Source organism: Oryctolagus cuniculus, chromosome 1 (genome assembly GCF_964237555.1).
Source record: "Oryctolagus cuniculus chromosome 1, mOryCun1.1, whole genome shotgun sequence".
Taxonomy (NCBI): domain Eukaryota; kingdom Metazoa; phylum Chordata; class Mammalia; order Lagomorpha; family Leporidae; genus Oryctolagus; species Oryctolagus cuniculus.
Genome location: NC_091432.1, coordinates 201,206,509 through 201,221,657, shown reverse-complemented (window position 1 = coordinate 201,221,657; position 15,149 = coordinate 201,206,509). Strand labels below are relative to the sequence as shown.

Sequence of the window (15,149 nt, the reverse complement as noted above, 5' to 3'; positions counted from 1 at the left end):
TGGAGTGCCGATGATGTAAGTAAACTGGCCACAGTGTAGGAAGAGGCAGCTCAAGTGTTGCCAATCAGAAATAGCGACTGACCTCCAACTAGGCACTGTCTAATCCAATGGATTCTTTGTCCTGCTTCTGTGCACAGCTTTTAAGTTTCCCAGGTGCCCCCTGGGTGGAGCCCTGACCGACTTAAGGTCTGGTGCTGCCTGATTCATAAATCACTGTTCAAATAAACTCATGAAAGTTTTAACATGCCTGAGCTTACCTTTTTAAAAAGTTACTTATCTTCATTTTATTTGAAAGGCAGAGCGTAGAGAGAAACTTTTCACCCACAGGTTCACTCCTCAAATACCCACAGCAGCCAGATTGGGGCCAGGCCAAAGCCAGGAGCCAGAACTCAGTCTAGGTCTCCCATGTGGGTGGCAGGAACCCCAGTACTCAAGTCATCACCTGCTGCCCCTCAGAGTGTGTGTCAGCGGGAAGCTGTATCTGAAGCAGAGGGACCAGGACTCTACCCAGAAATCTGACTTGGGATGCAGGCAACTTGGGCACAGCCCCAAACGGCCACCCCCGAGTTTACTTTAGCCAACAGGACATAGACTGTGTGTGTATGTGTGCTCATTGTGGGATCCCCAGTCCCAAGGCAGCATCTGCACTGTCAGTGCCCCAGTATGGTTGAAACAATGAATTATTACTTATGAATAGTCAAACGAACAGGATTTCATGTGAGCCTCCTGCCAACTTTGGCTTTTAGGCCCGTAGTGCACACACCAGGGAATTTATCAGGCAAATTTCCACAGCCCCACCGGATGCCCCCATGCAGTTAGGTGAACTGAAAGCAAGGGCGAGATAAAGCACAGGTGCATTGGAACTGCCTGCCAGGGACACCGCATTCTCCCAATCTGTACAAAACTGCTACACCGCGTATTGCACACACACTTCACTGCTTGCCCATTTCTGAGATACATGGTCACAGATCTCTTGAGCTTTCATTTTAAATTCATTCACTGCACTTAAAGAAAATCAGAAACACATTGCAAGATGAAGGAAAAGCAAATGCTCGTAGCATTCCCTCCTGCTCATGCTCACACGAGTCATCATCAGGTTTGTGTGTCCTTGCATGCCACACTCTGCTCACTTGCTCATCTGCAATTGCTCCCCCGTGCCGCGACTTCATTTTCAACGGCTGTGGAACACCTCGAGTGTGTATGTACCACGGTGCACAGTCCTCTCACGGGGGACTTCCGGGTTTTTCCCGTTTCCCAGGGACACACGAAGTGTTGCCCGGAACATCCACGGGCAAGAAGGGTTTTCTTGGCGGCGGGACAGTTTCCTTGGGAGAGATCCACAGAGCGGCAAGAAAGCCTGGGTTCATTGGTCTTCACCAGACCTTGCTTCTCACCCTCCGTCTACACTGGCACCTTCCGTACTGGTTAATCTGGGGTGAAATTTGGGATGGACTCGCTCCCAGGTCCTGTCCACACAGGCAGCGAGGCTGAGGGTGTCCCTTGTGTGTCCAGCCACAGCTGCAGCTCCTCCTCCAGGCATGGGGGTCTTCACATTCTCCCCTCACGCCTCCTGAGTTCTCAATGTCTCCTTAGCCACTGGCTGGGGCTGGAGGCAATCCAGTCACCCCCCCCCACACACACTTAGTATTTTTTCAAATCTCCCATATTTCAAGATTCCTGCCAGTGCTTCCCAGGTGTCTAGCATCACTGAAGGGAGCCAGGGGAACTCTCTGGCTCTTCTTATGGCTTGAAGAGGGTTTTCTTCCACCCACTACGCAGATTGGAAGGCTGAGAGTTGGCCAGGGTCCCAGTGTGGGGATACAAATAGGATTGGTCTGAGTCTATTTTCTGAGCAATTAACCACTGTGCTATGCCAGTGAAGTCTCTCCCTTTGCAGACTTAATAATATATTTTTTTCTGCTTAGCCTATGATTTCTTTTTTAAAAGAAAAAAGTCACTAAAAAAGCAGTGGGCATTTACACCCCGGGTCATTGTTCAGTCACCCGGAGGAATCTTGGACTACTGAAACGTGCGGCAGCATGGATGGGCCTCAGGGGCCCCAGGCAGAGTGCGCAAAGCCACTCTGAGAAGGCCACACACAACATGAGTCCGTTTGCGTGACCTTCTCCAAGTGACAAAACCAGCTGCCACCATGAAAGGGTTAGCTTGGAAAGTGTGAGGTTTTGGTGAAAATGTCTCAACACATTTAGGTGAACCAGGCTCGGACAAGCTGCCCCTGACCCTTAGCGGTCCTTTCCCACCTCTCTCTGCCCTGTCGCCCCATCCCTTCCCCTCCCCGCAGCCCGTCAGATGTGCCTGTCCGGGGACGCACAGTGTCACTTACTCGGCCAGAGGCGGAGGCTTGTCTCCCAGTATCTGGTACTTCTTGTCCATTTTGTTGGGCTTGGAGTGCCGGGTGATGCTGTGGGACAAGGATGCATCACTGCTCTGCAGGCTGGGCACAGATGCCAGGTGCGTCCCTACCTGTAGGAGCCTGCCCTTAGGGCCCCCTGACTCCCATTTCTGGGGCAGAGCCTCATCACGCATGGGTGAAGCCTTCACCATGAAACCTCTAGCAAGGGCACCAAGAGAGGGCTGGGGCAGAGGGGTGCCCTCCCTTCCCAGGGCTGAGGCCCCAGAAGAAAACAGTTTGAGTCCAGGTAGAGTTGCCAGATTCAGCAAATAAAAATGCAGTGTACCTAGTTAAACCCGAATTTCATATAAGCAACGAGTGATTTTTAGTACAGGCAATGTTCAGGCCATATGTGTACTAAAAATAGGTGTTATTGATCTGAAATTGCAGTTGAACTGGCTATCATCTCTCACCTGGCAGCCCTGGGGACATGGACTTCATTTTTTAAGCTCTGAAACTGAATGTAGAAACTGATGATGGCTGGGTCATTGACAAAAGACTGAACTCTGACCCACAGCCTGCCTGCTTCTCGCAGGAAATCAGCCTGCTGCAGGTCAGCTCCCGGAGGTCAGGGTGATGCCTCCAGTTGAACAGCATCTCCGGGAGAAACAGGCCTCAGTGACCAGCCCCTGATGAGTAAGTGACCACTTCCTTGACTTTCGTCCTCATCCCCAACTTAGCACCAAGCAAAGCAAGCCAAATACGCACCCTCGCCAGTCCCACTGGGTGTCCTGCTTTCAGTGGTCAGCTCCAGCTGCCCCACGCCAAGAGCCTCCATCAGGACACACCTGGAATCTTCCCCACTTCCCACTGCAAAGCTTCCTGCCCCTCTGCCTGCCCTCCAGCCTCCGCTGCCATGGCCTCGAAGGGGGCTCACTCCCTGCTGAGCCAGCTCTGAGGACAACAGCCCCTGGCTCTTCCCATTTCATTGGTCTTTGTTTCTTCCCATGGGCCGCAGCATGAGTGTCCCCAAGACCTGAAGGCACTCCCCTCACGTCCCCAAAGCACTGAACAGTGTCACCAGGGCTTGCTGAAGAGTCAGCTCTGCACGTGGCTTCTGTCACCCACCTCCATAGGAGACCAGGGCCCCCAGGCTAACGACCCCATCAGGGCTCAGCAGGCAGAGTGCAAGCCCAGGGCACCAGGGCCTGGACTCCTGCGGCTCTCTGATGTTACCCTCCAGGGCCCTAGCTGTCCCTTTCCTGACTATGACCACACATGGGAAGGTAGAAAGTCTGGGATCCACCTGCCAACACCATGGACAAGCCGTGAGCTCCCAGGTGCGTTCTCAGCAGGATGAGCTCAAACCTGATTCAGGCCAGCACCAGAGCTGGAGTCCCTGGCCAGTAGCACAGGAAGGACAGTCCAGGGTCAGAGTCCGAGAGCACAGTGGGGCTGTCTGCAGCCTTTGCCTAGGGGGTGGAGATGGTGGGCGGCCCAGTGTTCCTACCTACCTCCCTATCGAGGTGGTGCTGGTGATGGACAAGGCCTTCTTCATGGGGTGCTCGCCCCTGCCCCTGTGTCGCTTCAAACCTTTGGGTGATGAGTGCCCAGGACAAAGACAGAGGACCGGAGGTGAGGACAGCCCACATAGTGCCACTGGCTCCCACCACCAGCTGCCCTGAGACATAGAAGGCTGTCTCCTTTACCTGTCTGGGACCGTTCTTTGTTGCACTGGTGTGCAGATTTTATGCTGGAAAGTCTGAAAGCGCAGGAAAGGGTGTGAGAGTTTTCACAGGAACCACAAGTGGCCCTGGGGCAGTGCAGGCCAGGCCCCACGCGGCACCCAGGCTGGTCTTCAATGGCACGTGCAGGGGTCCAGCTGTGAGCTCAGGAGTTCTGACGAGGAACCAAGGCTCTGACAGGCGAAGTCCCCTGCCCGAGGCCTCAGGCTCCCAGGGGTAGGCACCCGTGGGAACCCCAGCTGGGGGGGACCCTCCAAGCCGGCCCCGGGCGGGCAGCCGGGCACTCACTGCAGGATCTTCTTGACCACCTCCACGGCGGGGTCCTCGATCATGGGCTTTCCCATGCGACTGGGCTGTGCGAAGGACTCGGGGGTGACCCCTTCCACCTTGGCCTCCTCTTCATGAGCTTCGGAAGACATCTGGACGTCGCTGTCCACCTCCACGTTGGTCATGTCTGTGTCCTGCGGGCCAGCAGGTGGAAGGGGGGCCCCAGGCTGGCTCAGGTGCCATCACTGCCTCGTCTAAGTGGCGTGGAGGGAGGCAAGCTGCTCCCCCCACCCACACACACCCCACACCCCCGGCCTCTATCTTCCCTATAGGATGGAAGTGGTCCTGTCTCCCTTGGAGGCAGCTCATTCATCCACGTCTTTAGCGAGGTTTCCTGGGTGCCTCTCTCCATAGGCTCTGCCTCTGTCCTGGGTCAGGGGGCAGAGAGGCTGCTGGGAGCAGCGCCCTCACAGAATGTTCGGTCTGGGCAGAGGAGGCAGAGCTTTAACCCGTCCTTCCGCAGACAAGTGCTTCGGCAGAACCGGGCCCAGTTCCCGGTGCTACGGAGGAGCAACCTAGCCCCTCCTGGGGGATGGGAGGAGGGGGAGGAACAGCGGGAGGCTGAGTGGGCACATGGGACCTCAGACAGAGGCTGGAAGTGGGGCCCACAGCGAGTGCTTGGTTCGGCTGCTCCCTGCTTTATTCTGAGTCCTGCCTCCTGCCTGCCCTGGGAGGGCAGGACCCAGGCTGGACCCTCAGAGCTGGTGGCAGAGCCTCTAGGGTCGCCCTCCTCCCCTCCTGCAGCCTTTGCTTTCTGCCTCCCCCAGGAGCTGGCGAGGGGAGGGACCGGCTCTGCCCCCTCAGGGCCCACAGCCCCTTGACGGGTCACCTCACCCCGAGGTCTGTGAGCCGCTGGGAAAGTGGGAGGGGCGACGGGGTCCAGGAGCCCCTGATCTGGCCCAAGGCAGGGTACGTGAAGTTTAGGCAGTGAGGGAGGGAGGATGAGGCCCTGGAGACAGACCACAGAGGCTGCAGTGTGTGTCCAGCCAAAGGTTTGGTCTTGACCCTGAGGGCAGGGGTGAGACACAGCCAGACTGATGATTGCCTCTACATGGCCTGGCTACATTCAGTGACAGACCACAGGGGATATAGGAGGAGTGGGTGGCCAGGTAGGCAAGACGTAGGGGGCTTGGACACTATGGTAGGGGTGGAGTGGGGAGAAGCAGGTGGAGGCTCGCAGGCGCGGAGGGGAAGGAAGGGGCTGAGAACCCATGGCTGGGGTGAGCAGAGGGTCCTGATGGAGGAGAGGAGGGAGTGGAGGAGGTGAGAGGTTCTCTCAAGAGACTGAGGCAGAGCTGTGGCCCACTGGGATCTGAATTCAGATGTCATGATCTTTCCATGGCATACCAGTGGGCCCAAGTCCATCAAAGGCCTGGGGGCCCCTTGTTCCCCGGGTGTGTGTGTGTGTGGGTCCTGGGTGACCAGATGACAGCTCATCCACTCTTCCCCACAGCCCCATCCTGCTCCTTACGGTGAAGGCCACGTGCGTCACAGACACTGTGTCCGGGCTGCACTTGAGGTACCTGATCCTCTGGCCCACCTTTTCTTTCCAAGTTTGGATAAAGCCAAGCAGGTCTTCTGTAGTCACCACCTAGTGAGAACATGGAGGAAGATACCGCGTTGTGCCAGAAGTGTGGGAACAGGAGCAGGTCTGGCTGCAGCTGGGGACTGGGGATCATGGCACAGTCTGGCCTTAAACTTACTCGACTCAGTCTCCCCACCTGTTAAATGGGGACACAGGTGTTCCCTAGGTGCCTGGGGATGTTGGAAGGTGGTGAGATCCATGGAGCAGACCCAGCCTCCCTCCCCTGCCCTGGGATTCTGCAAGCTGCCAGGGAGGAGATCGGGGTGGTAGCTCCTCTCTTCCTTTCCTGACAGCATTTAGTGAAACGGAAATTGAGCAGGAAGGCTCCGAGGCCTCCCCAAGGGCTGGAGAGATCCTGCACCCACGTGTAATTTTATTTCAAGTTCCAGACCCCGGGAGCACACATCGTAGCTCTTCCCATGTGGAATCACTTACTGTTTTGTCTCCCTTGGAGTCCCGACAACTGTCTATCTTGCATTGCAGCTGTTCCAGGCAGTAATTTAATCTATCTGTTTGTGAATTGGATTTTGCCACCTGGAAAACCAGATGTTTTGAAATTTTGTTTCTAGAATACGTGTTGTGGTCAGGAAACTATTCAGAAAAACATGTTATATGAGAAATCGGTTAAGCACTGAAAAAATGAAATTAGGGAAAATATGCCCAGTTTCACTAGAACCTAAATAAAGGTAAATTAAAGAGATGTCCCCTACCCCCAATCAAAGAGGTAAGGGTTATATGAGACTGGCACCCCAGAGTGTGGTAAGGGAGTTGGGAGGACAGGTTCCTCCCCTAGGGGTGCAACACCAGATCTGTAGAAACTATTAGGGGCCGGTGCTGTGGCATAGTGGATAAAGCTGCTGCCTGCAGCGCCGGCATCCATATGGTTGTTGGTTCGAGTCCCAGCTGCTCCATTTCCGATCCTGCTCTCTGCTATGGCTTGGGAAAGCAGTATAGGATGGCCCAAGTCCTTGGGTCCTTGCACCCATGTGGGAGACCCAGAGGAAGTTCCTAGCTCCTGGCCTCAGATCAGCACAGCTCCAGCCATTGCGGCCATTTGGGGAGTGAACCAGCAGGTGGAGAACCTCTCTCTCTTTCTCTCTCTCTCTCTCAGCCTCTGTAACTCTGACTTTCAAATAAATAAATATTTAAAAAAGAAAGAAAGAAGAGAAACCACTGTAAAGCACAGGATCCTTGGGACATGCAGCCTTTGAGCTGGGACGGTTTCCTCCAGCCTCACCGCACCTGCTCATTCTCCCTGCTGCCGGCACTGTCCAGTTTTCCCATCACTGCTCCAGGACGCCCTGCGCCTACCCTTCTGCCTGCCAGCCTCCTGCGTCTCCCTCAAGCCTGCCCAGCCTAGGTTAAATTCTGCACTAGGCCCAAGTGTTCCCTGCAGGGTCCTCTTCCTTTGTTGTGTCCATACCTGTTCCTGGTGGAGCCATGATCTCTGGTGTCCACCAGACCCAAGTTCACATTCTGACTCCACCATTATCTAAGCCAAGCCACTGAATGACTCTCTCAAAGGGGGATCAGAAACAGTACTTGTCTCAAACAGGCCCCATAAGGACTGACATTAGTAATCGAAGTTAGCACAGAGCACGGTGTACTGTACAGTACCACAGTGACTGTCAGTGGCTACTGATATTTAGTCTTCCTGGTGAGGAACAAGCCCCGTGGGACAGAGCTGGGGCCGTGCCTGGTGTGCAGGAGTGTGTGAGGAAGACCGTCCGGATGCAGAGGGACTCCGTCCTACCTGGCACTTGATGTTCACCTGCAGATTCATCATCAACCGCTGGATTTTCTCCACGAAAATAAGGTCCACAGACAGGTTATGGAATTTGCTTTCAAACTTGTTGATGACATCATTGGCCTGTGGCGAAAGAGAAGAAGGAAAGCAGGGACTTCACCTGGGTGTTTTGGCCTTTGAAGAGGAGGAGGGCGGCCCTGCTGATGGTTGGATGAGGGCACGGCCCTCCCCAGGAGGGGACTGTCTGGGGCCGGCTGTCCTGGGCTCCCTCACCTGGTCCAGATACTCGCTCTCCATCTTCTCCATGTTGATCACAATTAAACTTTCAACAAACTCTATGCGGGCAGCCTCCTTCTGCAGCCGATGAAACAGTAAGTCGATTTCTTCAGAAGAGAAGTTTCCTCCCTCTGAGAACAATCTGCAAACAATCGGGCAGAGCTGGGAGCCACCAGTCAGACCCGCCCGTTCTGGCCCCTCCCAAAGGCTGCGGTTAACACACTGTCATCTAGGCTGCCGGCAGCCCAAGGGCGGAAGCAGGGATTAGCGAGTCGGGTGGAACTCCCCTTTCTGCCAGTCTGTCAGATTGGCTAACCTGAAGCAAGCAAGATGCTGGATACAATTAAAAAGAAAGACAGAGTCCTTGGAACTATGTAAAGATAGGAATTCTGCAGAGTCTGCAGATGGAAGGCAACTAGAAGGTGCCCTGAGATGTGAGTGGGCGTCGACGACGAATGTCCCCTGGAGACCGGGTCTCCACCTTGACGATTGTACACCGGGAGAGGACAGCGCGGGGCTGGGCCCAGAGGACGCCACGTTCAGAATGAGACCGAGTTGGAAGTGAGCTCCACCAGGTAACAGGACACTCACCTGCTGAGGTCCCAGGTGGCAGGAAGGGAAGTGCTCTTTCCCCTGGAAACTCCTGACCACACACTGGCCTTCAGACACACCCACTCGCAGAACTCCTGCTCTCTGGAGTAATCCAGAAAACCTCAAGCAAAGAATTTGCATCGGTCCTGGGTAGGCAGTGCCCTCCAGCTGCCCAGTAGAAATCACCGGGTTCTAGTCCCGGTCGGGGTGCCGGATTCTGTCCCGGTTGCCCCTCTTCCAGGCCAGCTCTCTGCTGTGGCCAGGGAGTGCAGTAGAGGATGGCCTAAGTACTTGGGCCCTGCACCCCATGGGAGACCAGGATAAGTACCTGGCTCCTGCCATTGGATCAGCGCGGTGCGCCGGCCGCAGTGCGCTGGCCGCGGCGGCCATTGGAGGGTGAACCAATGGCAAAGGAAGACTTTTCTCTCTGTCTCTCTCTCTCTCACTGTCCACTCTGCCTGTCAAAAAAAAAAAAAAAATTTGAATTCTAGTTTTTGCTGCTTTCTCAATATTCTTAAAAATACTATTTTTACAATTGGGAACTTTTTTTTTCAAGATTTATTTATTGATTTGAAAGGCAGAGTTACAGAGAGGCAGAGAGGCAGAGAGAGAGAGAGAGAGAGAGGTCCTCCATCCACTGGTTCATTCCCTAAATGGCTGCAACAGCCAGGGCTCTGCCAGGCTGAAGCCAGGAGCCAGGAGCTTCATCCGAGTCTCCCATGTGGGTGCAGGGGCCCAAGCACTTGGGTCATCCTCCGCTGCTTTCCCAGGCCCATTATCAGGGAGCTGGATCAGAGAGCATTTGGGACTTGAACTGGTGCCCATGTGGGATGCTGGCACTGCAGGCAGCAGCTTTACCCACTATGCCACAATGCTGGTTCCAGGAAATTTTCAATGATAAATAAAACAAACACAGGCCTTGCAAATGTTGACACGGAAGGTGCTCCCATGATCTGTGGGTAGAGACAGGGCCGCCGGTCACCACATGTACCAAGACTCCATTTCTCTTCAAAATTAGATAATTTTTTGCTTATGTAAGTAAACTACATAGAAAATATAATTTTGGAGGGATTCCACTTTTTATTCCCTTACTTTTTTTTTTTTTTTTTTTTTTTTGGACAGGCAGAGTTAGGCAGTGAGAGAGAGAAAGAGAGACAGAGAGAAAGGTCTTTTTTCCGTTGGTTCACCCCTCAAATGGCCACTATGGCCGGCGTGCTGTGCTGATTCGAAGCCAGGAGCCAGGTGCTTCTCTTGGTCTCCCATGCGGGTGCAGGGCCCAAGCACCTGGGCCATCCTCCATGCTTTCCCGGGCCACAGCAGAGAGCTAGACTGGAAGAGGAGCAACTGGGACAGAATCCAGCGCCCCAACAGGGACTAGTATTCACCTTACTTCTGTGTTTGAGTGTGCTATATAGTAAGTAAAAGATTTGTGGTTAATGAAAAAATAATACAAGCATTTAAAAAAAGAATGAATGTAGGGGACCGGCACTGTGGCTTAGTGGGCAAAGCTGATGTCTGCAGTGCTGGTATCCCATATGGGTGCCGGTTTGAGTCCCGGCTGCTCCACTTCTAATCCAGCTCTCTGCTATGGCCTGGAAAAGCAGTAGAAGATGGCCCAAGTCCTTGGGCCCCTGAATCCAAGTGGGAGACCCGGAAGAAGCTCCTGGATCCTGGCTTTGGATCTACCCAGCTCTGGCCATTGCAGCCATCTGAGGAGTGAACCAGCAGATGGAAGATTCTCTCTCTCTCTCTCTCTCTCTCTGCCTCTCTGTAACTCTTTCTTTCAAATGAATAAATAAATCGAGAGAGAGAGAGAGAGAGAGAGAGAGAATGCAGCCTCACATATGTCAAAGACTGGGTCCAGGAATACTTTATCACTTAGAGTGGGTTAAGAAGGCAGGGGAGAAATAAGAGTGGGGAACTGGGCAAGAACACACAGAAAGGTGCTCCACACCACACATCCTCAGAGAAACGCACAGCAAAGCACGGTGTGCTCCCGTCTCACAGCCGCCAGGAAGGCGCCGAGCAGAGAAGAGGATAAGAAGAGGTGGTGAGAACGCAGAGAAGGTGGAACCCTGGTGCACCACTGAAGGCAGGTGCCCTGGACCGAGTGCTGTGGAAAGTAGTCCGATGGGGCCTCAGAAAATTCTGTATCCGTTCACTGTGTGATGCGGCAGCCCTGCTTCCTGGTTTACACCCAGAAGACTGGAAAGCAGGGTCTTGAGCGCGCATTTGTACGCAGTGCCCCTAGCGCCATCATTCACAAGGCCACAAGGTGAAGGTGGCCCAGATGCCCACGGATGTATGAACGGACACACGGAACGGATGTACGCACAATGGGAGGGTACTCAGCCTTTAGAAGGAAACAAAGCTCAGGCGACAGTGTGGACAGGCTGTGACGCCGTGTGGCCAATGACATACACCAGGCCCTCAGGGGGTTCCATTTGCAGGAGGTCCCTGGAGCGGCCAAATTCACAGGGAGAGAAAAGAGAGTGGAGGTGGCCGGGGGCTGGGAGTAGGAGGGGGTGGGGAGTTAGTGTTTAACGATCCAGAGTTTCAGTTTGAGAAGATTAAAAAGTTCTGGAGGTTGATGGTGGTGACGGGGGCACGGCGATGAGAACATGTTTGATGCCACCGGACTGTTCACCTCAGGATGGTGGATTCTGTTCCCTGTGTGTTTGCCGCAAGAAACATACGGAGTGGGAAACAAGTTCACCTCCCCACAGAGACACCGCGGCGGCCGGCAGAGGCCGGGGGCCTCCCCCCCACCTGCAGTGCTTGATGAACTCCATGTTGGTGCAGCGCAGTTTGCCCAGGTTCTCCTCCAGGTACTGCCGGAAGCTGCGCAGGGACACCTGGATGACGTCGACGTAGCTCAGCAGCTCCCGGTGCAGGGTGCTGCTGAGAGCGACCAGCCTGGGGGACGCGAGAGGGCAGGTGCTGAGGGGGGCCTGGGCGGGCAGCCTGGGCCGCTGCTCCAGCGCCATGTGGGGCGGCCAGCCACCGCCCAGCCTCTCCAGGTGGCACAGGGACCCTAAAAGGACGCTGGGTCAGAAGGCATCCCTCTCTTGTCTCTGACCCCTCGCCACCAAACCGGTGAAAGAAGCCCAGCCGCTCCTGGCCCTCCTCCTCCCCTGCACAGGGCTCTCTCCGACCCCGGTGACTTGGCTGCTGCACCCTGTGCTCTCCGGGAAGACTGCGCTGCAAGCCCCTGTTTACAACCAAGACCCCGGTGCCCAGCAGCCCCTTGTGTGCCTGAGGCTGCCCAGACCCTGCCATGCTCCCCGCTGGGACCTGAGGCCTCCATCTCCCATCCCCAGTAGTCAGTCTCCCTGGGCCCTTCGCTCTGCCCCTCTCTGATGGGAGAACTCAGTCCCTGGCCTTCCTCCACCACAGGACAGGGCACAGCCTCTGGACTCATCTCAAATGCAGCCTCCCGCAGGAAGCCCCTCTCGGTTTCCCCTGGGAGGTGGTCCCTCCCAGCGTGGGCGTTTCCGGCCACCTTGCTCGCACCCCGGCACACAGTTTGGCCCTGGCTCTCGGGGAGAGGGGAACTCAGCGACAGGCTCCTGCAGTGTGCTCTGCACCTCTGAAGGCCGCAGCCCGGCTGGGCTCCCAGACCGAGCAGCAGGGACCCCTGCTGGCCTCTCACTTTTGGCTCCTGTTGGCGTTCAGGAAGATGTACTCCATGTCATAGATCTTGCGGCGGAAGATTCTGCTCCGCGTGTTTTGTTCCTCTTGGAACTGGAAGAACATGAGATTCTCCTTCTTCAGCGTCTCCATGATCCCGGCGCAGTGGCGGTTCAGCCGCTCTCGGTGAAGCAACAGCTCGGCTGGAAAAGGACGGCGCGCGCTGGGCACCCAGTCCTCCCCGAGGGCCGGCCCGGAGCTGGCACCCTTCAGTGCCAGCTCCTGCTCCTGGTTCTGCCTCCACTGCTTTCGCCCTGCGGCGCCAGCTGCCAATGGGCTCTGACCGGAGAGAGGCCCCTGGGAGGCTCTGCCAGCTGTGCGTGGGGCGCCCCCTGCTGGTAGAGCCCCTGCCTGCAGCTGTGGGGAGATGGAGAGCCCTGGGGAGTGCAGGGAGCAAGGAGTGGGGGAGTGGTGGGGAGCACGCAGACGCAGGGGAGAGGGTCTGGGGACAACACAGCAGCCCGGATGCCGACCGGCTTCCAGGGCGGAGGAGGAGGGGCAAGGCCTGGGCGTCCTTTGGTGTGAGCAGAGTCCCAGACACCCTACTGGACCCGTGGTGTCTGCAGGGGCGGAAGTGCTATGGCTGCAGCTCCTCCCAGAGTGAGGGGTGCGGTGCTGGAGCTCGGCTCTCCGGCCTCAGTTTCCACATGGTACACTGAACGACCAGGCAGCCTGGGGCAGACGGGAAGGCAGCCCCCAGGCACCAGTGTACCTGGGATTCAGGCCAGGTGTCTGCTCGCACGGCTTTTTCATTGCTTCACGAGATAGGGGTTTGGACGGGATCACGTGGGGCCTCTGCCAGCTCTAAAGGGCCCCGACGGAGCTGGGAATGTGATTCGAGTGAAAAACCAGCCAGGATCATTGGAGGGCCCCACTGAGAGTGTGCCCCTCCCCTCTGTTAACGGTGCCTCTCAGAGAAGTGGCACATCTTTTTCAGTAGGTTGAATGCTGGGAGGAAGGAACGTGGCTACCACCTCTGGCAGCTGTGTCTTGTGCCAGGTTTCATGATTCCTCACTACACCATTTCAGGAGGGTTAATATCACCTCCAACACTCGCTTCTGCAGGTGAGGGAGGGATCAGAGAGGTCAAGGGACTTGCCCAGAGTCACACAGCCAGAGAAGTTGAGCTTGAAAGTTCTGATCCCTGAGCCATGGGCTTGCCTCTAGAGCATGCCCCACACGGGTGGTATCCCACAGGTATGTGAGCAGAACTGGACTCCCAGAGCTAATACGGGATGGCAGATTTCTATGCAGCCTTTAACACTCTTAAAAAAAAAAAAAACAGAAATGAAAAAAATATCAGATGAGGACCTGAGCCCTACTTTTCCCTGCAAGCCTGGGAGGTGCAGACCCTCATGCACATCTCCAGTGGTGTGACGATGACATACGGGGTACACACATGCCGGGGCACTTGATGAACCCGGAACGGAGGGGCGGCCGACGCTGGGGGAGAGGCCTCAGGGAGGGCGGGGCTCCCCAGACAGGGGCGGTACCTGCCCTGACGTTGTGGATGTCCTTTTCGATGTGCTGGATTCTCGGCTGGTGCAGGTGCAGGCGCAGCTCCAGTTCTGAATCCAGCTCATCAATCTTGGTGGCCACCATGACCTGGGCTTGGAGGGAGCATTGGTCAAACCACTTCTCAAGGTGCTCAAAGAAGCCGGTTCGAAGTCTGTGGGAGAGAGCAGCAAGGGTCAGCCCTGTCAGCAATCTGACTGGTAGGAGATCATTCTTTTTCTTTCTAAGGTCTATTTTACTTATTTGAAAGACAGAGTTACAGAGAGAGAGAGAGAGAGAGAGAGAGAGAGAGAGAGAAAGAGAGAAAGGTTATCCAACCACTGGTTCATTCCCCAAACGGTCATAACAGTCAGAGCTCAGCTAATCTGAAGCCGGGATCCAGGAGTTTCTTCTAGGTCTCCCACACAGGTGCAGGGGCCCAAGGACTTGAGCCATCCTCTGAGGCTTTCCTAGGAGCATTAGCAGGGAGCTGGATCGGAAGTGGAGCAGCCAGGACTTGAACTGGTGCCCATACAGGATGCCAGTGCTGTAGGCTTAGGCTTTGACCTGCTGCACTACAGTGTTGGCCCTGGGAGAACATTCCGTACCGAGACCTACAGGGCTTCCCTCCTTCTCCCTTATTTGATTTCCCTGCTCTGTCGAGTTTCACTGTGTGAGTGGACTGTCACTCATGTAAGCAGACCACTGCTCGGGGGGTTCCAGGCAGTTTCCAACCTTCGGTTCTTAGAAGAAAGGCTGCAATGAGCAGCCTTGTGCAGAGGTCACGTGGAGAGGTGTTTCTACAGGAAGAGTGCCCTGATCAAAGGCTGAAGCACAGGGGGCCTCAGGAAGCTCATGGCAAATAGTGCATGGATTTCGAATGCTTCCCACCAAAATAAACTTTTCCATTTTAGGACAAAGACTGAGCACATTTCCACGCGTTGAAGACCACTGAGTGTCTTTTGCCCATCTCTCTACAGGGTAACTGCTCTTTTCATAAAATATCAATTTCTAGGAACTCTACATAATGAGAGGCCCATTGGCTTTGATGTGAGTTGAAAATATTTCCCAACTTATTGTGTCATCATTTTTAACATTTATGGTCCTTTTAGGCATGGATTGTGAGCACATCAGTTCTTCCAAAATTGATCTATGGATTCAATGCAATAACAAGAAAATTATCTTAGCTGATGCCTTATTATTATGGAAACTAGCGAGCTGATTTCAGAATTTGCGTAGAGTGACAGCAGGCTGAGGACAGAGAAGCCAATCTTGGAGAAGTTTGCAGTTGCAGGACTTCCATTCCCAGGCAGTGAGACAGCACACAGCTGCAGCAACCAA

The 15,149-nt window shown here is 55.0% G+C and overlaps 1 protein-coding gene across 2 annotated transcripts in view; it reads right to left on the bottom strand.

Annotated features, from left to right (window-relative positions):
• The window catches only part of CCDC180 (coiled-coil domain containing 180), a 52,393-nt gene that overhangs the window by 11,266 nt on the left and 25,978 nt on the right, over positions 1–15,149 (bottom strand). Inside the window, exons 19-29 of one of the 2 annotated variants that reach the window (XM_051856278.2) lie at positions 13,808–13,983; positions 12,277–12,457; positions 11,394–11,540; positions 8,031–8,175; positions 7,764–7,880; positions 6,446–6,544; positions 5,897–6,016; positions 4,387–4,559; positions 4,063–4,115; positions 3,868–3,946; positions 2,345–2,422 (exon numbers count right to left, since the gene is read on the bottom strand). In XM_051856278.2, coding sequence (XP_051712238.2) covers positions 2,345–2,422; positions 3,868–3,946; positions 4,063–4,115; positions 4,387–4,559; positions 5,897–6,016; positions 6,446–6,544; positions 7,764–7,880; positions 8,031–8,175; positions 11,394–11,540; positions 12,277–12,457; positions 13,808–13,983 — 1,368 coding nt within the window. The remainder of the gene's footprint in view (positions 1–2,344; positions 2,423–3,867; positions 3,947–4,062; positions 4,116–4,386; positions 4,560–5,896; positions 6,017–6,445; positions 6,545–7,763; positions 7,881–8,030; positions 8,176–11,393; positions 11,541–12,276; positions 12,458–13,807; positions 13,984–15,149) is intronic. The other variant, XM_070066149.1, reaches the window with a different exon arrangement.